At 45.0% G+C, this 27,901-nt stretch overlaps 1 protein-coding gene across 2 annotated transcripts; it reads right to left on the reverse strand.

Annotated features, from left to right (window-relative positions):
• On the reverse strand, positions 1-27,901 carry NR4A3 (nuclear receptor subfamily 4 group A member 3). Of its 2 annotated transcripts, none has more exons than XM_084306805.1 (8): positions 27,711-27,901; positions 25,738-25,899; positions 22,349-23,235; positions 20,280-20,409; positions 19,146-19,318; positions 13,857-14,056; positions 12,451-12,629; positions 1-2,918 (listed from the first exon to the last, which is right to left on the reverse strand). In XM_084306805.1, the coding sequence occupies exons 3-8, from the start codon at positions 23,231-23,233 to the stop codon at positions 2,656-2,658; spliced, it is 1,830 nt and encodes a 609-aa protein (XP_084162931.1). In that variant the 5' UTR covers positions 23,234-23,235; positions 25,738-25,899; positions 27,711-27,901; the 3' UTR covers positions 1-2,655. The 2 variants fall into 2 exon arrangements, with proteins under 2 accessions (XP_084162931.1, XP_084162930.1); XM_084306804.1 differs by lacking the exon at positions 27,711-27,901 and adding an exon at positions 23,306-23,369 and having other exon boundaries at positions 25,738-25,876.

Raw genomic sequence — 27,901 nt, forward strand, 5'->3', positions numbered from 1 at the left:
GTGAAGAAACTCTTGAAACACTGTTGTCTGAAACAAAAGCAAGGCACTCTCCCTTAACACCTGATATATTCCTGAATTCTGCCTAGACAAAGGCATGATCACACTGAGAGAGCTCTAAGGAAAGTAGTAGATTTATTCTGCATTAATTCTTCCTTTTACCACCGTGACCTGTCACTGGTTGTACTCTACAATGCGTCTGTGCACTGAAGTTGAAATGAAGGACGGCTCCATAGATGATGGGATCTGGGAGAGCATCACAGTTAAGACTATCTATGGAAGACTGAAGCACACCGGCTACATGAAATCTCACGTGGGGCTCTGGACCTGCTACCTCCACTCGCATCCCACTGAATAAATAAACCTCGCTCAACGAAAAAGCAATTTCACCGTATTATGCTGATCGGCGTGAAAATGCATCGGGAGGGCCTGCTCGCGAGGGAAGAGCTCGCGAGCCCTCAGCTGGTGCTCAGCACCTTGCAGGCCTTGTCCCTAGGTAGAAGGATTTCTCAAAGGACCTTGTGTCTTACACAAGGAGACAGAAGTAAACATACTTTTGGGTTCTGCGTCTGTATGTTTCTGTATGCGCACATGTGTGTGAGTGTGTATATATATATATGTATATATATATATAGTATATACAAAAGCAAGTTCAGTCAAAATATATTTGTCTTGCTGGTCAGGCTTGTTACAGCAACCTACAAGAAACATTAGCTTCTCTGATATTTAATTATGCTATTATGTTTGCACATAAGCTTAAAAGTCAATACAAAAAGCAATACTTTTCCAAATATTATCTGCAGGTAAACCGGAAATATTAACTATAGTGATTAGAAGTCTGTTTCCCTATTGACACTACTATAAATCTTGATATAAGAATAATTTTTTCATAAAAGCACATCCAAACATAGTAAGTGATAAAATACCAGATTACTATTTGAAAACCATACAGTGACTCGATATCTGGGTTATCCTTTGCAGCAATTAGGCAATTCATTTGGCATCTGTTTGATTGTATAATTTAATTTCCATATAAACAGCATAGTTTAAAAAAAGACAAAAGCTAGAATGTTTAAAGCTAACAAAAGATACAGTGACATCAGGTTGACATTCAAAAATTTCCTTAGCAAAATGACCAACAAAATTTTGACTTAATACAGTGCATATAAAGTTTTTTAGAACTAAAGTTTTTAAATATTATCTGAATTTAGCAAAACATGAGCAAGATTTTAATATCAAAGTGCTAAACAGTACTGCCTTAGAAGTCACTGCAAATAAACTGTAAAATAACTCTGCTTGTGATTTGACAGATATTTTATATACAAATGGTTAATAAAAAGACACGCGCACGCTCACGCACACACACACACACACAAATATAGGTATATACATATATATATATACACATTATATATATGTATATAGTTTTCCAACTGGTGTATCTGAGTCAGTGTGAACACCCCAATTTGTTATCCTGTGTAACAGGGCTCCCATGAGCTGGCAGTCATTGCAATAAATACAGGCAAAGCCAATACAATATACCATGCATACAAACATTTATACAAATAAAGACACTATGCAACAAATTATTTCATATTAATATGGCATCAACAGTATAAACATACAAAAAGGAGTACGAACACGGAATGTTTAAACGCAGCCCACTATATCCTTCCTAGCACTTACATTCATACTATTTTACAAGACTTGCTTGTTCTTTAAAACCATCGTGCGTCTGTTTACTAACCGGTTACAAACGTTAAAGTCTAAAAGTGAACTATCCCTGATGCTGACCCTGTATGCTCCAGCCACTACTTACTCGGATGTCCTTGTCTAGGGAGCAACTGAGCTGCAGTCGTTCCCGTGTCTTCCACAGACATTTGTCAGTAAGTCACGCTACAAGGAATCAAGTTTGGAAAACTCTGTCGTGGTAAGTTAGTGCACGTAATTTTCTCACTTGGTTTCTTCCGTTTATTTTCATATTAAAATAAATTAGTTAATAAACAAGACTTAGTAAGACAGCACTTTAAAAAATTGCACTTGAACATGGGAGCTAACAGCCATTGTCATTTTGCTATATTGGATTTATATGAAATGTTCAATTGAATGTACTTTGTTAAAAAAGTGAATTTTTTTGTTTCGATTGTGCTGATATATGTGCCCTTGATGCAGGAAGTATGCTAAAGGTATCATCACAAAACACATACTACCCTGGCAAACAACTATTTGCTGTTCTTGTTTTCAAACACACAGCTTCTACCATTTTATTCCTCATGTCCCATGAGGTGTTAAACAACAGGTTTGAAACAGTCATGTTAACCTTTTACTGCTGCTGGGATAGCATTGTCCAAAAGTGCCATATTAGCCATTTAAAAACCCCAAATCACACACGAAAAAAAAAAAAAAAAAAGAAAAAAAAAAAACACCAACAACAACAACAGGAAAAAAAAGGGGAGGGGGGAAAAAAAAAAGAACACAACCCCCAAACAGTAAGCCAGTAAGTTTTAGGCCTCAGGTTGTAAGGTCAAAGCGCCAGAAAAGACCTCATTTTAGAGCTGGAGCTGCTTTTCTGTTAAGTGAGGGCAGAAATGTTAGCTGTAAGTCACGATCCATTTGCCTGCTCTGGTGGGCGTTTGCCTTTCAGGAGGGTGGTTGGACTCAGAAGGGTAGGGTGTCCAGAAACAGCCTGTCGATAATGGAAGGGGCTGGCACCAAATCTTCCAGTTTCAGGTAAAAGATGCGCTGCAGTCCCAGTGTGCAGAGAGAGCGCAAGTCAGCAAGAACACCCAGTACCTTAGGCTCTGCGGACTCGAGCGGCTGTCCTTTGTTTTGGCAACTGAAAGTTAAGTGATCTTTCAAACTGCTTGTGATCTTGTTGCATAGCTCTTCCACTTTCTTTGGTTCTTTTAAGCCATGTCGTTCTGCAAAGCCAGGGCACAAGAAGAGAAACACAAACACGTCAGCATCCCTGCTTCAGCTGGAGAGGACTAATTTTTCATCGGCGTAACCACGTACGTGCTCTGGTACTCAAAGCAAAAACATGCTTTAAAAAGTGTATCATTTCTTAGAACGGCTGGGGTTATACAATGCCACTTAACCTCGCTGTCACACAAAATAGGAGATGATAAGCCCCCATTTCTTTTTGGCTGCATAAAATGGGTAGCAGAGATGCTCAGCTAGGACTGAAATTCTAGTACCAGGAGCCCGAGCACCCTGCATCTCTCGCATAATTTCCATGATATGAGACAGAATTAATTGGGTGATTTTCCAGCAAAACTATCACAGGAGGTGTTTTGGAGATTTCCGTGCTTCCCCACCAGTTGTGAATGCTCAATAACTATGGCAACCATTATTTATTCAGTGAATTCAAGTGGCGATCGATATCCTTAGCCAGCTCCATCAGCGCCAGGCCCAGAATTCCACCAGGAATTTGCAGACACTCTTATGAGAAACTAAAGGCACCTCGCCATCCTTTGTTATTTTGATCAGCTCCTGCTTTTTAGTTTATTCATCTTTAAAAGGCTCGAGATAAAAGAGGCCTGGAAGTTAACTATTTTGCTTTGAGTGAGCAATGGCTGAAGTGAAAAGGCTGCTATGTTATCCATCACAAAAACCTCAACACCCCGAAAAGGAAGGGGATCTGGGGCCTGTCCCCCTTTGAATAGCCTTTTAAAATGCTACAACGCTGCTAAACACATCCACAGTTCTTTAAGCTTAGGTACAATGAATCAGATTTGTGATTCATTCAAAGCAGCCTCTTTACTGGTACATGAGAGAGATAATTTTGTGTTGTTTGCTATCGAGATTCAGTGGGTGAATTAATACAGCATTTCAGAAGAACAATCTCAAATGATTTTGTGAAATTTTGATTTTTTCTTTGATTTGGAAATTCACAGATAAGAAAGAAGTGGCTTTGGAACAAAGTCTTGGCCATTTACACATGAAACAGCATTATACCAGGGAAGTTAATCTAAGAAAATGCAGGTGAAATTAATTTTAACCAACTAGACATGGAAAAAACAGTGGTGGCAGCAGATGAGCAGTGAGCAATTTTTGCATCTACTATGTTTGATGCATTTGAAGTTGTCTGCCTGCCCTAGCCCTCTCCCCCAACCCTGGTAGCCATGGGCCATGTTGTGCCCAGTGCCATAAGTCCTGGTCCTCCTTCTTCACTCCAGGAGGAGCTGGCAATGGATATGTTCTCTGTCCATCCCCCTGATAAACACTGAGTACATTTTTTTCTACTCCCAGAAGCAGGCGCAGCAGTGCCTTGCCCTGGTGTGTGTATATAGGCTCCTCGCTGCCTCCCCTTACCAATGGCTTTGGCTAGGTGTTCTTGACAACACGATCAAACAGATACAGTTCAATGAAGGCAGACAGGAGTGGAAAGGTTTGATTTTCCACTGATTTTCACCCATTTTACAATTTTGCAACTTTACTGACTTATGCGGAGCGAGCTCCTGAAGAATACTACTTTGGGATCAGAGTCAGGCTGCAACCACGTAAACCTCTGGCCATTAAATCTCTGAACCATTTAAGTACCATCATCTTTCCCTTCAAAGCAACACTCATCCAAGCAGTAACAGCTACTTCAGACATCTTTTTCACCTTGGAGGAATTAAAAAACCCTGTGTATTCTAAGTGCCTTGTTTACATTAAAACATGAGGAGTCAATGAATATTTAAAGCCTTTCCAGTAAATGGTGTATAGTGTAATTACGTAAACCTTAACTACACAGGTCACTGGGAGTAAATACTTAGGCAGATTCTGCCATTAAAAATCTTGGAGGATAAATATTTTATATAAATTTGAAAAGCTGTATTTTTTTTTTAAACCACTAGCCTACTGAGAGAATCTGCAGGACATTAAGTTAATCTTGTGGTCTTTGAAGAGTTTCCATATTTAATCTGTTTTGAGGTTGTTTCCTGGCTATGTTAGCGAAGATATCTTTATAGATCTACAGAGCTGAAATACTAGAATGGATCCAAAACTGACTTCAAAATAGCAGGCTACGTTTTTAGACCAATGCCTCAGTAGATTTGTGCGTTATAGCAGAGCACGGAAAATTATCTCTGGCTCTTGAGCACACAGTAATGTTGTTAACAATCCAGGCCAGAACTAAACAGCCCTTGTCTTACATTGACCAGTTCAGAAGGTTTCATGAACAAATTGTGTCTTTGACATCTAGCCACGAAGCAAGCCAATGCAAAATACAGCACGTGCAATGATTGAAGCAGACCTACTTCAAATAACAAAATCAAGGAAGTTCCAGATTAAGACATACTACCTCCCCAACATGCTCTGTGGTACTACAACACGAAAGCAGTCTCTGATAAACCATATTGTCCTCCCCTGCATGAATCACCCAAAAAGTAGACTTTGCTACTTTCAAATCTCTACAAGTGTAATTTCTCACAACTGGAACTGCCTCCCTGGAAAAAGGGATTTTCAGTCTCCAACCCTTAAGGCATCCCTTGAGGACCTGTAAAGTCAAAGCTATCAATTTGGAAGCCCCCTCTGCTAGTAAAGGGTATTTTGCCCTGGCATTACCATCACAATCCGACCATTACCTCTCTTGGGTAGATTTGAGGATTCTTGGGTCTAATTCACATCGAAGATTTAAATCTAATAGTTAGGGTTCAAATAGCAGGAAACACATTTTCTTGCCTTTTCCACATGACCAGTGTCTTTTGGGCAAAGAAAGACCTGCTGTCTTTCTTACTTAACTGTATGGGAGCAGGATGAGGCACTGTGACAAGTAGGTGCCCCGTTTCTGAAATCAGTGGCCTCATAATCATTCCCAGTCTTCCACAGGATGTTCTTATCCACACATGACTGATAAGGCCAAGATTTATCCCAAGAAGGACAGCTAGTCAAAACTAATAGATTTTCTCTAACTGATTGAGGAGGTGTGTAAATATTATTGTATTCAGACTTTCTTATAAGGACAATTAAAAAGGCCTGGGTAAAGTGAATATAGGATTTCTCAGCCGTGTGTTTTAGGATATCATTGATTTTTGCAAGAAAAACGGTGATTTATGGCAAAGATGCTCTCCATAAGCCTGTCAAAATGATTCATCGGAAGTCTTGCCTCTAAAGCTCTGCAAACTTAGCAGCTCATTCTGGCAAACTGAACACGGCAAGTTTTTTACACCTTTCCCCTTTTCCCACACACAATTTCCAGGAATCTCAATGTGGCTCTGTGCTATAATTATGCTGATCAGCCAAAACTTGATAGGAAGAGAGAAAGAGAGCAGGGAAAGCTGTCACCAGCTGTGCTAGTCCTTCTCTCCCCAGTCTCCGTCATGGGGTATATTACACCAGGGCTAGGCAGAATCAGTGCTACCTTTATGAGAAATGCTCTTGCAGAGCGCGAGCATTTAGAAGATCCTGAGGATCTGAGAGACCCTTAGGCTCCGTGCCCTGTGTTAGGGTGGGTTAGTTTTAGCTTTCGTTAATTCTGAGGTGTCAGAAACAGTCCCACCAGACACGCACCAGATTAATGGCGCAGACTTAAAATAGGCCTCTTGATCGTCTCGGTTTCAATATAATTATCTGATTTTCTCTTCCCCCTTCACAATCCTCTTCCCCTTCTATAACTCAAAGAAACGCCAGGCTCAGTTGCCTACAGCTTTCTGATCACCTTGCACGTTCTGGGTTGAACAGCAAGGCTGCAACTTGACAGAGCCAGGAGCATCCCCTTCTCTTGCAGCCTGGCCCATGCTCACCCTGCCTATCACTTTGCAAGATGGTTCAGATTTTAGGTGGGTGAATTGTCTTCAGGAGGTGCCCTATATTATATATAGGTGCCCTCTGCAAGGTAAATAAGGCCTAGAGCTGAATGACCACAGAGGACATCAGTTTGCTCCCTCCTCCTTTAAGAAGACCGCGCCGTAAGACAGGCCACCAGTTGCTGCAGGAGGAGAGAGCTCTTGCCTCAGCAAAATGGTGGGAGGGGAGAAGGAGGAGTGAGCACTTCACTTCAGCTGCTGACAGTATTTCCCTCGTCAAAGTGGAGGGGGGAAGGCAGACAATGCAATCTGGAGGGATTTTTTTATAACCGGCTCTCCTACACTCCTCCAGTCTGCCACCTGCTCATGTGTAGACCCAGCACACGAAGCACCCACTCCAGAGGATCCTGGCAGCAGGACTGAAGGGTATCTGCTGCCGAAGAGTAGGTGAGCCTCCCTTCCGCAGGCAAGTTGGACAAATCCATGTTCAGAAGGGAACTGCAGCAGCCGGACCCTTTTTAGCCAGCCTGGACTCATTACTGTTTCTTGGTATGACTGATGGTGCTAAAATCCGTGTTTGTAAACTGGAACGGAAAGCCCAACAGCAGGAAGGCAAACAAAACTCATAATTAATTGAAACCTCACAATATTCTTCAATGTTCTAGTGCCAGCCTAACAAAGCACTAAGAGTGTGAATAAGCCCAGTATATACAGTGGCTCTGGGCTGGTCTGTAAAATACTTAAAATAAAACATATGCTGAAAGAGCTTGGCTGAATTAGGGCTAGAATGCTCTGTACTCAGCAGCATCCCACTGAGAGTGTCAAGTGTGCAAAACAATAATATTTGGATGTGGAGAGAGAAAGGAAGAGGCAGAGGGGAAGAGAGAAGCAACAGGAGAGAGAAAGAAAACACCAGCAGTTTTAGAGCAGGAGGAAATTTGAAACTAAGCTGGAGCGTGGCCTTCAGATGATCTTTGTTGTAGCCTCAGTCCTTATATTTTGGCATTACAAATGGTCATTTGGGAGGCTAGAGGAGTGTTTTGAAAGATAGCCTGAGCTCCTATCTGGCCTAATCTGCAGAGCTTCACCATCAACACCGTGTAGGAGCTAGAGGAGGTCCACATGGAGTGGCTGCACAGGAACACATGTGATCCATGCACCTCACCCAACTGGTAGATGCCACCATGGGCATCTACCACTGCAACTAACAACAGGACCTGCCCCAAGGCGAACAGAGCTTTCTGTCCCTGCTGACACTCTTCCTTAGCTCATAAGATCCTACGTCCCAACAGAACAAGTGACCCGCAAGAAAAAGAACAGGACAACACTCAATTCTTGCTTTCATGGGGATGTGGGGTGAGTGTATTGTGGCGTTTTCTAATTACTTTCTTCTGGCTGATGCTCAGAGCACTGCTAATGTGCTCTGGAGGAAGTTGTGTCCAGCCCTTCTTAACCAACTGAGGGAAGTAAAAAAGGAGAAGAGAGACAGAGAGAGGAAGATCCTAAAGGAGTACCTTAAAGAAAAAAATGATGTGCTTTGACATTGAAGAGTTTTAACTGTTTGCAAGCTGCCCATAAAAAACTAGACAGCATTTCTTTCACTCTGGGTGCTCTTTCAAGCTTGCGTCCTATCTGAAAGGAATTGAAAATTCAGCAGCACTCCAGCATGGCACTTTTCTTTCTATAGAAGTTACTGGAAATTCCCAGGAACCATGAAATAAACAGAAAAAGCACAAATGTATGGACTTGCTAATGGATGCAGATTTACAAAACCTTTTCCTGTTTATCTTATGCTGTGCGTACCTCCAGCTCTACTCAAAGCAAGCAGTGAATTAGCGAGCATTGTAGTACTCGGTAGGTCTCCTGCTGTTCCCTTCAAGATTACTGAGCAGAATGAATGGCCATATATGCCTAGAGCCATGCCCCTGTGCTGTCACCTGCAGCTGCAGCTGAGATAGGACGTGGAGCTTCGCAGCTCCAAGCAAGTCAGTAGGGTTAGTTAAAGGGCCTTGGAACAACCGTAACTGCTAGTGGGGAGCTGATTTGACACCCCAAAATGAGAGAACAGCCCTCGGTATCTTGGGACACTGGGAACAGTGGGATGTTGTTTAGCCCCCAACACAATCTTTAACATTTAGCCCCTCTTCCTTCACTAGGAGAGGGGTGTTATCTCTCCCTGTCACTCTCACAGAACAGACAGAGGACCTATGAAAGAGCAGGGACTTCTCTTAGTTTCCTCCTTCACCAATACTTTCGATGACTAGCATACGAGAGGTTTTGTTTCCTAAGAGCACGTCCTCATTTGGGCGATGGAGAGCACTCAGGAAATCAAGCAGAACAAGCAGGTTATCATTCACAGGGACATTTTTTGTACTAGGAGAGAGAATTTGTGAATTTGGTGCTACCTCAGATGCTGTACAGTATTAAAACCAGCTCTGACTGCTGCACATCACTGGGTTGTTAATTTTTTCCCTTTTTTTTTTGGTTGAACAATCAAGTAATGAAACAGTGGCTAATGTAAAATGAGAACTGGAACAATTCATGTAATAATTAAGAAAATTTTGCTCAAGCCAACATTTTGTTTTGCAGTGTTTCTAATAAAAGCCAACAACTAAATTCACAAAACAGCTTTCCTGCTTCTTCATAGCTTGCAGCCCAATGACATTAATGTTCATCGGGGACATGGGAGATCCGTGGCCACATTCCCTTCCTGTTGGAATCAGACCAGACACTGAGACTTGGGTGTCTCGCTCAGCACCAGCTTGTCCCCAAATCATCATACACAACGGCCACTTTGTGGCCCAAAAAACATGTCAAACGGCCTTAACACAAAAGACAGTGACACTCAATAGTCGGATATCCTATGTTCCTGGAAAAGGTCACTCTCTCTTGCTCTGACTCACAAAAAGGATTTGAACCAGGGTTTCCTAACTCCCTACTGCCTCCAATAAAGGAGAGAAGAGCACCTTCTCCGCAGGACAACGAATGGCACACAAAACATCCACCTAAATCTAAGCCATGCCCCAAAACGGTTACTTGAAAATGTTCAACAGAAATCAGATTTCCAAAGTTCATCTTCATTGTTTCTTCCTTTCGGTGGGACTGTCTGAAAACCAGCACGTGACTTGTCATACTCAAACTGTTGAGAGGACAGGAAGCCATTTCTCGTGGGATGCAATATCAGAGGCAAATCTCAAGATTTTCCTGATTATGAACAATTCAAATATACTACCATTGAGAAATTCTCAAAAGAACCACTGCCCCAGCTTTTTGGGCTGTGGTGCTCCCTTGCTCCCTTAGCTATAGTTACCTCATTTCCTCTCTCATTTTTTATTTTTTAATATTGTTCATCTTTATGCCATGCCATCCATTTTCAGGTGGCCAAATTTCCAACTGAGTCCCTAGGTTAGCTAAGTGCCCTTGGAGATCTGAAACCTGTGAATATAAATCAATAGACACGGGAGCCTTGGACTGCATATGAAGGTGTACTCTAATTTTAAGCAACATCTCATGCAGGGGAGAAAATCAAGAAAAGCTTGGCAAATGCAGAAAACCTTAAAGCTTTTATGGACAGAAATGCTTTCCTTTTAAAAGCAACAATTATTTCCATTTGATTAGAAACTTTGGGAAGACTAGTACAAAACAGCAAACTCCTGACAGGGCTGTTATCAAGGAAAGGATGAAATGTGGGTCTTTATCAATTAAGAGATATTTCTGTTAAATGCTGTAGGATGATCTGAGCCAGCCACGGGACAACCTTGACTCTTTCTGTAAGGGAAACCAAACAGTGTCTGACTGAACACAAAGTAAGACACAGCTTTGTAAGGAGAAAAACTTTTCTTCCTATAGAGTAGCTTTTCCTACGTTCACATGGAGAGTTTGTACGGGATCCTATTTATCTACCTATATCCTCTCAGTCTTCAGGAAGATAACCAGAAACAAGCTCCATAGATATATATCTATCTAAAAAGACATACCTAACTTATAGTAAATAGCCTAAATCAGTGACAAGCACTACATGTATGTGAGCATATATGCCTGTGTGCAAATATATATGGAGAGAGACGGCGACTGTCCTTGATTGATAGATATAGAAGTACATATGTGTACATCTATATTGTATTCGTTTATAGGCATGTATGCACACACATGTATATATAGATATTTGCATTTATATTACCTATATGTAAGCATATCTGCATGCTTGCGTGTGGATGTTTATACACAGAAGTCAAAAATAAGCTGGGAATGTTCTTACTCAATTTAACATTTTGCTCATTTTGGAAACGTTTCATGTACAACAAAGTAACCCCAATGAGTTATTTTGGACTTAAGAGTTTCATCAAAGACAGGAGAATCTGGGCCTTAATTTAGCATTTCTGAACTGCAGAAAAAGATCAACATTAATCAATTAAAAACTGAGAATACTTCTGTTAAGAAGCCAAGAGTTAACGTTACTCCATGTAGAAACTAACCCCTCACTCAAATGCAGGAGGGAACCGTATGATCCAAACCCTGAAGCCAAAATCTTGGCACCACAAATGTCAGTGGGAATTGGCCAATTTATAGCATTGTTTTGTTTTGTTTTGTTTTTCGATTTGCCACTGAGTATTTTATCTCAGTGTTTCCCAAGCATCAACTCATCCTAGGTAAAATGAAGACTGCAGCTGATTTTGCTGAGGCTATTGCCTGCAAACCGGTGGCGGCCTGAAATGCAGGAGGAAATCAATATCCATCCCAGCGGAGCTCCTAGCATCCCTGGGCAGACTGAGCTGGAGGCATGCTGAAGCACCAGCACGCACGGACAACACGGTTGCAGTGCCTTTCTGATAGCCCCTTTCCTGAAGCGAGCGCGAGGCTTTCAGCAGTGATGACTGCTGCTCTGACTTCTGCTGTGCTCCCATGGCTCGTCAGGAACCCTCTCCCCCAGCCTTTCTTCATTCTGCCAGCCATACCTCTTAAAACTACCAAAAGCCCAAAGTACGCAGCATGCGCTTCAAGGGGCTTTGTTGTCTCAGGAATGAGAAAATTGCACTTCATAACATTATGTTCCCCTGGCTTGTACTTCCCAGCCAGATTTGGCAGGTTCTTACATTGGTTCCCTGCTGTTCACCCCATCAGGCAGAAGGGGTGATATGGTCACATGCACATGCAGAAGCTTTTGTAAAACTGCAGAAGGGACTTTTCTCTTACTATTCTCCAGTTTTCTCTCTCAAATAAAAGCAGTACACGGAATACCTATTGTACCTTGGCTCCCCAAAGCAGCCTGCCTGCCCTCATGAAGGACTCTTTCTGGTCCAGCTGCCTTGCTGAGAGGTGAGCTATAGGAGCTGTATGGCTTCTAGCTCTCGAGCCACCCCAGTATTAGTATTCCTATGCAGAAGACTTATCCCTAGCCATTTCACTGGGCTTTTCTGGGAATTCAGCACGTATTTCAAATGCTTTTGTGGGAGCTACTCAGTTTGCTTGGAAGCAGTTTGCATTTTAGAGACTATTCCAAGAAAACAATGAAACCATGAAGAAATAGAGAGTTAGATTACGCTTTAATAGGTGTATCTGACGGTCTAATGTTACAGTCCGCAATTTCAGTATGGTCGTTACAGTGCTTAAAAACCACACTCACTTTACCTGGAATATTGCTAAGTTAACTGAAATTGCTTGAATCTACATCAAAGTAAAGTGATAAGAGTCTGAAGCTTTCTATCAACAAAGGAGCACTTACCTGTAATCATAGTTAGAGCTGATAAACTTGCTAAGGCTGGGATATCAAGGTTAAGGCTCTTTAAGTTTAAGGAAAAGTCTTTAATTGAGTCGAGCCACTCCCCAAATCCACGAAGGCACTGAAGTCTATGAAGCACAAGTCCATTGCAGAATACAAACTTATCCTCAGCAGTATCAGACCTTGAATAAAAATAATTGAAAAAATTATAAATGCATCCTCTACTTTACAGCAACATGCATAACCAGTATTGAAGTGTCTGTCATTTAAAATCCAAGGCATATTATCCTGAGACATATGTGGGCATTCACGTTTGACAATATGCTTCTCCCCTGGGGCAGAAGTACAACAAACAAGCTTCTATGATTGCTTACTTCGTAGAGTTATAAGCCTGAGGTTAGCTGTAGCATGTGGTGTAGGCTGTCTAATTAGTTAAGATTTTGGTCCTGCCCAAAGGCATAAACAGAGAAGACATTTTACATTAAATACTGTATGTCTGAGCCACAGGAACACTACGTGCATGCGTTTTGAAACACAAAACTAATAAAAACTGAAGAAAGAAGAGATTCTGCAACTCTCAGCACTTATTTAGTCTCATCTGTATCTTTCATATTATTAAAACTGATAGAGAAAAAACAATGGAAAGCGCGTGTAATAATGCACAACACATAACATAATAGGCTCTTTTATGTGAAAACCTGTGTGCAGGAGCAGTATTACAGCCAAGCTCTCCTCTCCTCCCCACCCTCCATTGCCAATATCCCCGTTAAAAGCTGCATGCAAAGGTCATTTTCAACCTAAAGAAACAAGGGCATAATTCAAATCACCAGCTTGGAATTTCCCCAGTCCCTGAAAGTGTCTTTGGTAAAACGTCTTAACTAGTGCCAGACTGACAAATAGCACCTCACTCTGCTGAATGACTTGGTATTAAGAAGAAAAACAATCTGAACAAGATTTTAAAGCTTCTTTATCCCTTTCAAAAACAGACTACAAAGATGTGCATGCACAAAAAAAATAAAAGGGGGGGGGAAGGGGAGGAAAAGCTTTTATACTAAAAGTGCTTTTCTATAGTTTGTGCTGATGAGTATGAAGCAAACTTTCTCAAATCGTACCCAAGGATCAATTTTGATTACTAGAGAAGAGGATGTGGTATATCAAATAAAAAGAAGCACATTAGTGAGAATTACACTCTCTTTTTAAATCACTGTCTTTTTTTTTTCCTTTTCTGCAGTTTAAAACAAATTAAACACCATATCCTGCGGATGCAGACATTGCTGATGTTTTGTTTGTTTGTTTGTTTTTAAATTGACCGTGTTCAAAGGTATCACCACATTTACATTTATTCCTTAAAAGCATTCAGACGGATGATTTTTCACATCAGCTCAAGAGGAAATGAAATAAATAGTTACCTGATGGAGAGTCTTAGTACAAACAGCTCCAAAAAAGCTGATTCTATGAGTAATGTCTGATCTTCTTTTGGGAGGTCAGTAAATCCTGGAATTTTTTCTGCCCAGCCTCTAGATATGTCAATGGAGGCAGTCAGAAGATTATAGAACTGTTGTACATGTTCTGCATCTGTGCCTGCAGCAGCCTGATCAGTGGAACAGTACTAAAATGAAAGCCACAGAAAGCAATGTTACACGCATTATAGGGCACTCGGAGAAACAGGCAGTGTTACCTGCCCCACAACATTCCCTTCTGTGGCAAAGCTTGGCGTTATTGTCAAAGGCAGATGAAGCAGGTCTCCGTCTAGCTACCTGTCTAGCTACCTAGAGGCGTTCTGCTACTCAGATGCATATGGCAAAAATATTTCCACACTTCGAGAAATCGCTTAAAATTCATAGGTAAAATATTATCACATTTTACAAGTGCCTATAAGCAATTAGTAAACACAAACGGCAGCCTGGTGGGTAGGATAATTTTTAACACAATAGAGGAGGAATACTATTTAACTTACTACAATTAAACAAATTTCCCATTGATGAATTTGTCTCGGCACGTCCAAAATGCAGATTTCTTCCCCAACCTCTCAAATTGCATTTTATCTGACAGTGATAGAGACATGCAAGATAAATCATCTTTTATCTGACACGTGCAGCATCGCTTCATTTGAATACAGAATTGGTTGAGAGTAAACCAGCTGCCCCGTATCACCTCTTATCCTGCAGATGGAAGCGTTTCAGGTTCAGGAGAACCTATTATCCTGCTGACGCGGCCATAACTCTTCCAGACAACCCTTCGACAGCCTCAGCTTGCCTAACTTCCCCACGACCCCCTGACAGCTCCCTCCCTGCTGTCTCCTGCTTCCTCCCCGCCAGATCCCTGTCACTTCCCCGGCACTGCTCTCTCTCTGGCAGGAAATATAATGGGAGTTTTCATGGCTTGGTCTGATTCTGCACTTGGGAAGGGCGGGAGCTGAACGGTTAGGAATTTACTGAAACAGCAGCTTCCCCATCAGACACCGCGTGGGTTATTTCTGGGAGAGGCTTTGCACAAATGCTGCCTCTGGGACTCGGCCAGGAAAAGTTGGGGTGGTCCCCATCGCTGCACACCCTCTGGAAACTACTTTCCACGTGCAGTTAGGGCCTGAGTCCATCAGCCTGAAGGTTTTCCTAGCATCCCAAGCCAGAAGGGAGGCAGAAAGACCCACAGCTCTTCTCAGTAGGTAACAGTGCAGTGGGAGGACCTCATTACAGGCATGCCACTTTGGTGGTTGCTGTTGGCAGGTAAGGGATGAAGGACACGGTTTCACAGTCTGATTGACCATTGAACCACAGCAAGGATGTTACAAGTCCCAGATACCTCTGGGGTATTGGTGCTAGCCCTGAATGACCCCCTTCTGCTCACTACCTACATGACTTCTGTACGGTGAGCTCAGCAAATGCAATGTGTGATCCCTCTGCTAAAGTTCACGAGGAGCCAAACTCTGCCCCAGCTGCCCTGAAGGATGACAGCGAGGCAGGAGGAGGCCAAATACGGGCAGGATGGGGAGCAGCAGTAGGCAATTTGTATGCTACTAGAGGCTTATTTGTTCAGTCCTCCACCCGAACAAAGCAGATGAGGAAGGCTCAGGCAGTGCAAAAGAATACTCCTGGCACTGGACTGCAGCAAGATGCACCAGGGTGGTTAGTAGGCAGAAAAAATTGAGTGCTACTTTAGATACCTTGCACCCCCTTCTAATGAAGCTAAGTGAGTGTGAGGAGGTGGGCTTTTCCCATCAGCTTTTCCCACTCATGGCCTTCAGCTCCTCAAGACTCTGGGAGACCTGCTCTGCTGTGCAGGAGCTGAGCTGCGACTCCTTTCTATACAGGAAAATGGAAAGTTTTGGCTGATGGAAATTCCTGCCTTGCCTACAGGCAGTGTTAAGGCAAAGTGTGTTCTCGATCCTCTGATCAGTGAAAAGGAGGGAAAAGAAAAGGAAAAGAAGAAAGATACTACCCTACGTTCACCCAAAATATAACTCATCACAAGCTGACGTAATTATGCCAGGTATTAAATTGCTCTCAGTATTCATAAAGCATTCCTCTGGCAAAAGTACGACAAAGTTTTCACATTGTCTAATGAAGCTGAATGCTACCCTGTCACATAACTGAATGTTACAGTGCTGTATACCCCACTGGGCCACTTAATTAGATAGAATGCACCAAAAAATAATTTAACCTGTATTTGTTGGCACAGTTTAGCCCATGGGAGCGTTTTCAGAAGACAGTAAAAAATTACAGGGAGCGATATAGTTTTGAACCACAGGAGTATGTCACTGCTTGCTACAAAGAGTAGCTGAAATAAAATATTATTTACATTCAATGGTCTTATGAGTAGGTAAGGAAGCACAAAGCATACGTATGGCTCTGTTCTGTGCCCCAAATCTTTTTCTTTTTCCCCCGACATGGTTGTTTCATTGAGGAGAGGTGATATTTGACCTAACTTCTGACCAGGACAGCTGGTAAGCCTGGAGGGGCTGAGTCCTGCACGGCTGAACCTGCCAGAGGAGGCTGGAGGCGCTGCTGGGGAGAGCCAGCTCTGCCCTACTGCCCTCAGGAGTTCAGGGATACCCGACTTATGCAAGGGGGAGATGTGTGTGTAGCGAGCAATGTTAATTTATATGGCATATCTAAAAGCCTGGTGGTGTTGGAGAGCTTGATAGCACGACACAGCCCTACCCTTTGGCTGCTTTATGACACCTTCATGGACTGCTGTAGCTGCAAAAGTCTAGCAACGTTGGCTCAGCATATTTACAATCCGACAACCAGAAGCCATGCTTCCTTTTCCATGAATCTCCCCTTCTTGTGTCTGAAGCACGGATTTTTGCTTCATTTTTGGCCGGGGCTTGGGGTGGGATTATTGGCTGAATGCCGCACTCCCCCTCCAAAAAGGCAACATTTCTATTTCAGTCAGTGGCTGTTTTGCCCGAAGAAGGATGGCAAGGTACAGGGTCTGCTTCTGCTCTCACTTACTGAGAAGTCTAAACTCATGGAATTGTACCAGTAAAACAGGTGTGAGACCTGACCACGGCCCTTGGCCTTTAAAGAGTTCATAAACCAAATTCTCTTCCTAGCAATTGCTTTTTGAAACCAAGTACCTAAATATACCATTGCTGTGGGCTGGTAAGTTAAAACCAGTGCTGAAAGGAGAAGTAGCGATGTTCTCAACAGAACCGGTTCCACTGTGTTTTGCTTTAAAATTTGTAGGTTGTATAATTTAATTTTATACTTCTGGCGTAGGTTGTTGCGTTTTTGGGGAGGGAAGGGCTACACGTTCCCCTCTGAAACTCTTCCTAGTATTTTTGCAACAGGCCAGACGACGTTACGGCTTGCAAACATGAAGACCATGCTAAACATTAAGGTCGTGGCAATGGAAGTGTTAGGACTGACGCCAAGCCAGGTTTCCAGATCTACCCATTTGTGGTGCACGGCTGGGTCACGGCCTAACCGAGCGTGCCGCAAGCCGGTCGTTACTGGCACAGGATCCTTTGCAGTGATTTTTTAGCATTATGGTCAGATACCTGTATACTTTGTTTAGTTAATCTCAATTTTTACATGGTAGTCATTCCTGATCTCCCTTAACTTTTTAAAAAAAGTATAAAGTTTATGAAAAACATACAAATCTATTAATTTTTACCTTAATTTCATATTATCACTACTGCCAAGCATAACAGACTAATACTTTTTTATGTAAATAAAAGCTTAGATATTAGTAGGTCCTAAAACATAATCATACATGGTCTTTTAGCTACCAAAACTAAATTACTCTGCTGTCAATCCTATGCTTCCTGTAAGGACCAACAGGGCTGTTTAGCAGTAAGATCTATGGGCTGTTTTCATTAGAAAAGGAAGAGCTACTGTAGGTCAAAGAAAAAAAGTCACATAAAAAAAAAAATCAGAGTTTTCATCTAATTTTGTAATTTTACACCTGTAAGCAAGTAGACGAGGCTGGACATTGTTTTCATGGACTGGGCTGTCAGACTCGTGTAACTCTGTGGAACCCAGTAGATTCCTGCCAAAGTGCACAGTGCTTGCAGAATGATCCCCTGAGACCTTCTGGGTAAGTTAAAATACACTTAAGTATGGCCAGAGTATTCTCCCCAAAAATGCTGTCAGGCACTAAACCACTAGATTCATAATATTAATCTATAAAATTCTAGAGTTGTATACACACAATTGTATACAGTAGCTTGAGGAAAAGAAGCTACAACATGCTTATAATTGCTAAATTACATATGCAAGCATATTCTACAATAGAATATTTTTATATGATTACAATAAAATATGTTTTAGTATTAAATATTACTTAGCAACAAGTGATAAATGGCCAATGTAAATGTTGTCTGAATACAGCTGTATTTTTCACAGTCTGAGGCTTAATCATATTTCATTAAGAGGGAGGAATTTGATCTTGTTTTTCCTTAGCTGTATTTTTTTCTTTTCATGTATTAGCCTACCTAAAAGTGTATTTTACAAGCTATTTCAATACTGAATTTTAATAACTACAGAACAGTTTTATAAAGCTTTCAAAATATCCCATCAATATTTAAATGGCAAATACTATACAATAAGGAACAAGGTCACAAAAATATATAATATGTGGCAAAGCTTTGCTGAATTAATCTTTCAGAATTTTGATCTAATGGTCTGTTTCACAAATGTGAATTTTGCTTAACAACTATTCATGCTGGGGTATCCTAAGCCAGACCCTGTCCCCGTTTAAATAATGGCAAAATTCCTGTTGATTTCAATATAGATCCATCAAATGTTACTTTATGTAACCTTTATAGCATACCGGGAAAGTTCAGTTAGATTTTAGCATTCGTAACCTGAAACTTAAGATACCAGCCAGATGGACACTACCGAGTTTGGTAGATTAATCGATCGTTTTGTAATGGCTGGTGTTCTGGCATAGCCTTTTGCGAGAAGAGCGCTCTGTTTGCCCGTGCATTGTTGCTTTCGCTCACCCATGTGAGCACACAGCAGCTAACCTTGTGTTTGAAACCCTGACAATGAACAGCCACTAACACTGATTTCCAGCTCACCTCCTTTCCCATCATTATCCGCCTGCCATGAATAGGCACGGCTGGCTGGGCAAACTTCTACTCTCACCCCAATTTGAGATTTATTTTCATTTTAGCAAACTGGCTGGTAAGTAGGAATGCGGTTCATGACTCATTTCCATGCAGAAAACAAACAAAGAAAAGCGAGACATACTCTTGAATAGTCAAGCTCCCTGGGCGTGGAGTCGGTTAAAGCTCGGACGAGGGCGTTCATCATGCTGATGGGAGGAGAAGGCGGGGAGGGCTGAGAAGGTTCTTGCTGCAAGGGGCTCTTTGGTTTGGAAGGCAGCCGACCTCTTCTCCCTTTCAGGCTGTCCGTGCGGACAACTGCATAAAAAAGAGGGGGATCAGTTGTGAGGACACCAGCAGACGACCGATCAGACCGAGCACCTGCTTCCCTCGCGATGGCCAGCCCAGCAAAAACAAGAGCATTCTCCAATTTCAGCACGTGCTCCCGATGCCTTTGATCGCAGAGAAACACAAACGGTACCAGAAGGGCGTCAGACCCCTGGTCGTAAGCAGCAGCCTGACTGCTGAGTTGAAGCCCAGCTGTGTTCCCAGCGCTCATGCTTTGTTTGCAGCACGCCTGTGTGCCCCTATATGTGCACGCACACGCACGGCTCTACTGCTGAAAGAAAACCGAACATGAAATGCAAGTGCTACTACTGCCAGCGCACCTCCTGTATGGCAGGGTCTTTCTTTCCAAGTAATTTTAGCTTTCTCGAAGCAGCCGAAAAATATGTTCACACCATACAGGCTGTATTATCCACGTCGGTATTTGCAATGGGACTGCTCACACGGCATTACTCACGTACTTAAATATTTGCAGAATTGGGACTAATGAGTTGATCCTGTTTCCATTTAAATTAATTGCAAATTTACAATCAGCTTGTGGGAACAAGACAAGACTGTATGCAAAAATGCACGCACGACAATGACATGCAGCCCCTTTGAGATAATGCATGGAAGCCCCCAGCACTGCTGAACGACATTCAAAGTTCATAAAGGAGACATTTTGGCCAGAGTCAAATTATCCTCTCGTGACCTTGCTGTTCTCGAACTCTGGGGTCCCAGAAAGTCTAGATATGATAAACCCACTAACTTTGGTGACAAGACAAAAAATAAATCAATACCTTATTACACAAATGCACACGTTCAGGGCAAGTTAGGAACCCCACCACTGCAAAATTCACAGTAAAGACATCCATGTCCACACACACACACTCACACACGTACTCATTAAATGCAACGTTCCACCGTTTGGGATAATAATAGCAAGAGTCCTTACCTTCTTTAACCATGCCGACACTGAGACACTTCTGAAACCGGCAGTACTGACATCTGTTACGACGCCTCTTGTCCACTGGACAGTTTTTATTTGCCAGACAAACATATTTTGCGTTTTTCTGCACTGTTCTCTGAGAAAAGGCAACAGAGAAATAGTAAACCGATAGTTTCGGGAACAACTTAGAACCTGACAAAATGTATTTTAATTACAACATGAAAAGCGACAGTGCAATTCATATAATTAGATAAAATTAATTTCCTAACACACTAGCCTGCAGGAAAAACAATTTTATTAGTGTTAGCTACTGACAATGAAAATCATCTAGGATTGTTCTGAAGCAAGTCTCTGGAGACAGGCAACTTTGAATGATAAAATCATATCTGAAATTACCAGGTCATCGCATCTACCTTTGGGGATTAGATTATCTCCGCTTTTAATATCCCTTTGGGAACAATTTTCTACTTGGTTCATTCCCTTGATTATTGCTGACCTTATTAAAATAAAATCAAAATGATCTGCGATGTACTTCTCTTGCTATCGCTATTGTTAGTCAAATACCACAATAACTGGTTTGGTTAGCCATTAAAATCATCGGGGAGAAAAATAAAAATACCAGAACCCCCTACAAAATATATTTAGTTAAATATTCTGGGAAAGCTAACCTGACTTGGGAAAAAGAAAATAGACAGAGGGATACTGTAGCTACATACATGTAATTAGCTCTTAAAGCGGGGTAAAAACTATAAGGAGAAATTAAAATTAGTAAAATCCTGCTGAGCCTTGGGAGATTACAATAGAAATTGTTGCAAAATATATATTATGCATTTCCATACTTAAAATCAAATACATCGATAAATAACTCAGCACAAAAAGAAATTAATAGGAAAGCCATCAGGAGAGGATCAAATTTATCAGTTCAACATTTGGTATTAAATCTTTCCCTGCAATTAAATTATTGGGAAAATGCTATTTTATGTTTTTGTTGCATTTCAGACAACAGCTTCAAAGTACAAGGGACACAGCAAGTAGTATTCATTGCACTTTAGAACTGAAAGCTGTTTCACTTGAGAAATTAATTTTGCAGAATAAGCTCTAGCCACAGCTCCCAATGCAGGATATGCTATTAATTTCCATGGGGGCAGGATCAGGCCCAGCAGAGCTGCTATTTCCAGGCTGTTTGTGGTCCGTTTTCTAATTATTTTTAAGTAACAAGAGAGTTGTACAGGAGATGTGTATTTTAGCATGTTGCCAAAGGATTATAACAAAGTAATATTAGCAGTTCTATGTACAATAAATAAAAAAAAAAAACACGCTGTGAGCCCTCCCCTACATCTATTTTTGGACTATTTTTGTTCCCATCGTACTCAGGAAATCTTTTACCAGAACAGGGGCACAACTACTATCTGTGCAGAAAGAAATGTACCAAACCAGCCCCAAATTTAACAAATCTTGAACCTATTGAACCTACTATCTAGACTGCCCCCCCTCCAAAAAAAAAAAAAAAAGTCTACACCAAGTGTTTCACTTAGGCTATTTCTGAAAAAGTCCTGAACTCCATCTAAATTTGTTGCAATTAAAAAGTGCCCTAATCTAAAAGCAGAAAGAAATAATTCCAGTCTTAAAAGCATAAGCACATGCTCAGGAGCTGCCTCATGTAAAAGGTCAGTGCTGCTGACTGCCTTCACAGCCTCCTAAGCCACAAGGGGACACGGCGTGGTGTGGTCTCACTGCTCGGCTAGGAGCTTTCAATGGGCGAGACCTCGCTCGCTTCCTGAACTGATGAGGCAGCAGACAAATAAAAGTTAAATATTTGGTTTTGCCCCGCGCCAGAAGTTGCCCCTTGGGCTGTGCTTGCAGCCCTCCTGGCTGGAGCAGCCTGGCTGCGAGGAATGGCACCACCACCGCCTGCCGAAAAATGAAATTGGGCTTTCGGATGCATCTCGTTTCCAGCTAGGCTTGGTGCGGAGGAGCTCCAAGCCTTGGCACAGTGGTAGGGTCGGGTGGGAGGGAAGGGGAAGATGAAGGAGGCAGGGAGGGGAGCGAGACCCGCGTCCTGGCGGAGCTCTCACCTTGAAGAAGCCCTTGCAGCCCTCGCATGTCCGCACGCCGTAGTGCTGGCAGGCGGCGTTGTCCCCGCAGACGGCGCACGTGCCCTCCCCGGACGAGGAACTCCTGCTGGGCGGGGAAGGGAGGCCACTGCCACCGCCACCGCTGGCCTCCCCCATCAGGCTGGAGGTGGCTGCGTTGAGGCCGAGCGGGGAGAAGGCTAAGGTGGCTGGTCTTTTGGCCAGGGGGAGCCCGTACGAGTGGCTCTCCATGGGGGCTTGGCCGGCCGCTGGCCGGTCGGGGCCCAGGGGGAGGCTCAAGGAGGCCGGGTCGTAGCACATGTGGGCGGCCGCCGCCGGCGTGTGCGGAGGGGAGTGCTTGAAGTGGAAGAGGGGGAAGCGCGGGGGCACAGTCTTCATGGGGGCGGCCTCCATCAGGTGGCCGGGGGGCAGGCAGGTCTGGGTGGGCTGCAGCGGGGGCTCGTCCCACAGGCTCTGGTGCGGGGGGAAGCCCGGCGTGGTGGGCGTGGAGGGTGGCGACTGCTTGAAGTACATGGAGGTGCTGGGCATCCCCTCGTCCGTGGAGGGCGGCAGCGAGGGCTGGTAGGTGGAAAGGCGGGCGTCTTCCATCTTGATGAGGGGCCTCTGGCTGGAGGAGGCGGATTGCATTTGGTAGAGGCAGGAAGGCTTGAGCTCGTAGCTGCCGGAGTAGCCCTCCATGAAGGTGCTGAAGCTGGGGAGGGAGGTGGTGGCGGTGGCAGTGATCTCGGTGCTGCTCAGGTCCATGGTCAGCTTGGCATAGTCAGGGTTCATGATCTCCGAGCTGTACTCCGAGCCATAGGCGTAGGTCTGAGCTGCATAATTCGAACCGGGCGGTGAAGGGCTATACTGCGCTTGCACACAGGGCATATCTGCAAGGGCAAAGGAGAACATGAACAGCAAGCCCCACGTGCTGAAGACACAGTCCAGACTCTTGCTAACCTCTTTCCGACGAGCTTTCCCACATTTCATGGAGCTCGGTCAGACACCCGACTCCCACTCTCACCTGGACATGGGAAACAAAAATTAAGCTCAAGTCGTTCCCCTTCTACGAGGAACATGTATCAGGGATCAGCTGAGCATTAGGTACGAGGGAGCCTGCTCTCTTCTGCTTGCTGGGGCCACTCGAATTTATACTGGTGTCAGCGAGAGGAGAATCCATCTCCAGCCTGCCCTAGATCCGCTGCTTAATATACATAGGTGTCAATGAGAATTAGATAAGCGGAATGGGAACGGTTTATGGCTCTAAATCTATCTCTGTATGCGTGCGACAGTGCCATAAAATTTTCATGAAGGGTAAACTAGATTACCAAATGCATAATATTAAAACCGATATTTAGTTTAAAAGGAACAGCATCTACAGTGGATGTCAGAGGAACAGCTCAAATCACAGTATTTGCTACTTAAGACTTGCAAACATCAATTTTGCTTACTCGACTCTGGGCCTTCAAAGCATATTTCTGGTCAGCTAATAACCCAGGGTTGGTGTCTAGCTGTTACTTTTGAGGCTTATCTGTAGTGGAACATTCTCCTCAAAAAAGCGAGCGGTACAACATATCCCTAAATTTGCAAAAATGTAAGAGAAAAAGTAAGGGGCATTTCAGTTTTTAAAAGAAAACGACAATGTAATTGTTTTTGTCCATTAGCTGTAAAAGTTAATGTGGTTCACTGGTAGCCGGGAGGGTTTCAGCAACACAGTGCCTGCAAAGATTTTTTTTTTCCCTTTTACATTTCCTACTAATCCACTATTTCCTTGGTTGCTCTCAAGAAACAATGGAGCCAATTCTGCAATCCACCTGAGGTTCACCTGGCCAAACAACGTGAGACTCTAGCCCAGAATTTGCAACCCAGACTAAAAGTGCATGGTATGCTTTGGTTCTGCAGCAGAGGAATAAAATGCATCAATTAGTGCAAATACTCTCGTAAAGAGACCAGAAAAGTAAATACGGAGAAAGTGTGTATCAAAAGTCAGTGCAGTTCAGCTCTTCTTAATTGTGGTAATTTATATTCCTAAAGTACTCGATAGAGAATTCATATTAAAAAAAAGAAGAAAAAAAGCCACATTAAAAATAACGGAGTTTTCCTCAGTATTTTAAGAACTCCCTTCACTTTTAACTTTTCAATATTCACTTGAACCTGCCGTGCAAGGATCCAAATAATAGGTGTCAGATCAACTTTCCATTCTTCCCTGCCCGCTTTGCAGATAAATGTAAGCCAAGCACCAGATTTCAATTATCGTGTTGTCACAGAGTATTCAGATCTTCCTTCTTCTCGAGAAAACATCAAAAAGTGGGAGAAAAAAATAGTGCTGTTTTCTGAAATTGCCAAGACCTTTCTGCTTGCAAATCCACGTATTTAGAGAAAAAAAAAAAAAAAAAAAAAAAAAAAGGACAACACTTCCACAAGCCTTGCCTCCCAATCTTATTTATGTATCTTCCCACAAAGGTCTCTTTTTCCTATCAATATCTCCGTCCGTGCCGTTCCCTGCACACACATTTCATGCCAAGCCCTATTACTATCATTTGTTTAGCTTAAGGACTGCCTGCTAAAATGCACTGATCAGTGCTTAATCGAACAGAAAGGGAAAGCAATTCCTTCCACGCGCTTCCACTGAGGAACACAACTGAACGAGCGGGCAGATAATGTCACACGTGGACGCGCTGATATGTGGCCCCATGAAGGAAAAAAGCTTCTTGCTAGCTCAGAAAACCAGCAGGGATACAGGGAAGCAGATCGCTGCAGGTCTGGGGGGTTGGTTTTTAATCTCCTTAGCAGGAGAGCTGAGGTGAGGGCCCTGAATTCTGCTCAAAGTGGGCTGAGAAAGCCTAAGTCTAAAATAAGTCTGACCTGAGGACAGAAAAAATATCCCCAACGTAAAGGTCTGGTGCGCTCTGCGCAACTCCTCCTACTTCGCCCTCTGCCAGCACCTTCCTCTGACTAATCCCTAACCCCTACTTTTCCTCTCGGGGCACCGACACGAATCACCCCGCAAAGTAAATAACCCGGGCTTTTCTCTTCTTGACCCAACAACGTTAGGAAAAAAAAAATAAAGATAAGGATAAAAAAAAAAAGCGGTACGGGAGGTTCGCTGGTGGGCGGCGTGTCATCAAAGCCCGGAGGAAGAAGGAGTGAAAAACCAGGGCAGGGCTACTCGGAGGTATTCTTCTCATCCTATTAGTGGCATCCTTGCGAGAGAGAGGGAGAGCTCGGCGTGAGGGATGCGCCGAGCCCCCCGGCGCCTGCAGCAGCATCCCACCCGGCGGCTCCCCATCCGCTCCTTCCACGTCGCTCGGGGGCGAGCCCCGCTTCAAGAGGGGAGCCCGGGGAGGGCGTAGGGCACCTGGCATCCCTCCTCTTCCTCGCCGGCTGCTTACCTGGCGGGTATCTTGCGCGCTGAATGGTGGGGCTGGTGGGGCGGGCGGTACCGGGCGGCGGCGGCGGCGGCGGCGGCGGGGGGCTCCGTGCCGGCTGGGACCTCTCTGCGGAGGCTGCTTGGGAGGCTGGCCTCGGCGGGGGGCGCTCTTCCGACCCGGGCGCTGCGAGGAGCAAGGAGAGAGTCAGGAGCCGGCTAGGGAGGGAGCTCGGCCCCGGGGTGGGCAAGGGGAGCGCCCCCCCGGCCGCGGGTGCCGTGCACCGGAGGCTCCCCGTGGGATGCTCCGGCCCCTCCGCCCTCTGCGGGCTGTGACTCCTGCTCTCTCTCTCTTTTTTTTTTTTTGTTCTTTTTCCTCTTTTCCCTTTTCTCCCCAGCTTTCCCCTTCCTCGCCTTTCCCCCCTTGCCCCGCTGCCGGGCTGCTGGGTGCCTCCCCGGCTCCCATCTCCTGCTCTGCGCCCTCCCCGGCCGCGGGGCTCGGGATGCGCCCCCCTCCCCGAGCCGCCGGTTTCCTAGAGACACTCGGTGAGCTTTGAAGCACGCAGCACCCCTCCGGAGAGCAGCCGCCGGAGCCAGGAGCTCCGAGCCGTGAGGGCTGTAAATTAGGAAGAAATCAGCCCCCCACTCCTCCCCTCTCGGCACAGCTCTTTTCTTCCTCCGTGCGCCCCGCATTCAGCCCCCAGTGCCACCCCTCCCCACCCCGTAAGGCGAGGAGGAAAAGCGTGAAACGCTCCCATTGTGACCGGGACTTCTCCAGGCGAGTTTCGAAACCTTCATTTACCCGGCAGGGACCGCCGAGGAGAGAAAGGGGGGGTGAGGGGGGGGGGGAGCTCCATTGAATTAAAAGTTTCGAGCTCCGCTTCCAGCGCCGGTGCGCTCCCGGCTTTGCGCATCCCCTCCACCCCCTGCCGGAGCCGCAGACGCTCGCTCCCCAAAATCCACGGGGTTTCGGGCGAGTTCCCGAAAGCAACCTGCGGAGAAAACCCACTCCTGCTCGGGCTCGGTCCATTGTGTCAGCGGGGCCAGGCTCCGCTCGTACGGCAGTCTCCACGGAGGAGAGGGAAGCGGGGCGAGGAATGCGACCGGAGCGGAGCGGGCCGGGGAAAAAAAAGTTGGCGGCGCCTTCCCAAAGTTTGTGGGGCTTGGGGGGATTTATTTTTTTTTCTGGAGAAGAAAAATTAAAAAAAAAAAAATAATAAAAAAGATAATAAAAAAAGAAAAAAAAAAAACACCGAGCCCCGCGCAGCCGAACCCCCTGCGGGAATCAGCCCTTTCCGCGCTTGCCTTGGGAAATAGTCTCAAAAAATAATAAAAAATGAGAATAAAAAATAAGAAAATAAAAAGCACACAACCAAACGCAAACGCCAGCTGCACCCAGGTGAGCCGCACCTCCGCCCGCGGCGCGCCGGCTATCGCGATAGCGCCGTCCCGACAGCCGTCCCCGGCACCAGGTCGCAACAGAGCGCCTCGCCGGCTCGCTCCCAGCCCGGCCGGCGACCGAGGCGCTGGGTGCCCCGGCGCACAGGTCGCGGGGCTCGCTAGCCTCCGGGGTGCCGGTGGCCGGTGCCACCGGGGGGGCTCCGGGGCTCGGTGGGACTGTCGCGACCCTGCGAGGCGCCAGCAGCAGCAGGAGCAGCAGGAGCAGCAGGAGCAGGAGCAGCAGCGCCAAGTTGTGCCGGAGGAAGGAGCCGGGCGAGTGCCATTCATCCCCGCCGGCAGCATCATTTCCATGACAACAACCAGCAGAAAGCCCTCGGTACCGGCTGCCCGGCCCGGGACGAGCCGGGGCCGGGGGACAGCGGGGAGAGGGGACAGCCGAGAGGGGGACACCCGGAGCATCCCGGTGGCGGCGGAGCTCGGAGGTGGGGAAGGAGGGGAGGAGGGGGGGGAGGAGAAGGCGAAAGTTTGGGGCGGTCGCGGCGGTCCCCGAAAGTTGTCCGGCGGTGCCCGCGGGGTGCCGGCGGTGCCCATACGTACTCGCTTGCTGTGTGGGTTCCGTCTTTACATCGGGGTCCCCGGCGGCCGCTTCCTCACCGGGGCGAGCGGGCGCTGTCCAGCGGCCGGGCGGCGACGGGAGCACCGCGGGGCTCGGTGGCGGCGGCGGTGGAAAAAGAAGAAGAAGCAGAAGAAGCAGCAGAAGAGGCTCCGGAGGAGGTGGCGGCGTTATC

The sequence above is a fragment of the Netta rufina genome, assembly GCF_964035555.1.
Source record: "Netta rufina genome assembly, chromosome: 2".
Taxonomy (NCBI): Eukaryota; Metazoa; Chordata; class Aves; order Anseriformes; family Anatidae; genus Netta; species Netta rufina.

What these genes read in the sequence shown, in the direction of transcription:
- NR4A3 (XM_084306804.1), bottom strand. Translation starts at nt 23,330, where the DNA reads ATGTGGGAAAGCTCGTCGGAAAGAG. An exon ending in GTACTAAGACTCTCCATCAG is followed by an intron (nt 12,630 to 13,856) that starts GTAACTATTTAT and finishes TTTTTATTCAAG; the next exon opens with GTCTGATACTGCTGAGGATA. An exon ending in AGCTCTAACTATGATTACAG is followed by an intron (nt 2,919 to 12,450) that starts GTAAGTGCTCCT and finishes CTGGCTTTGCAG; the next exon opens with AACGACATGGCTTAAAAGAA.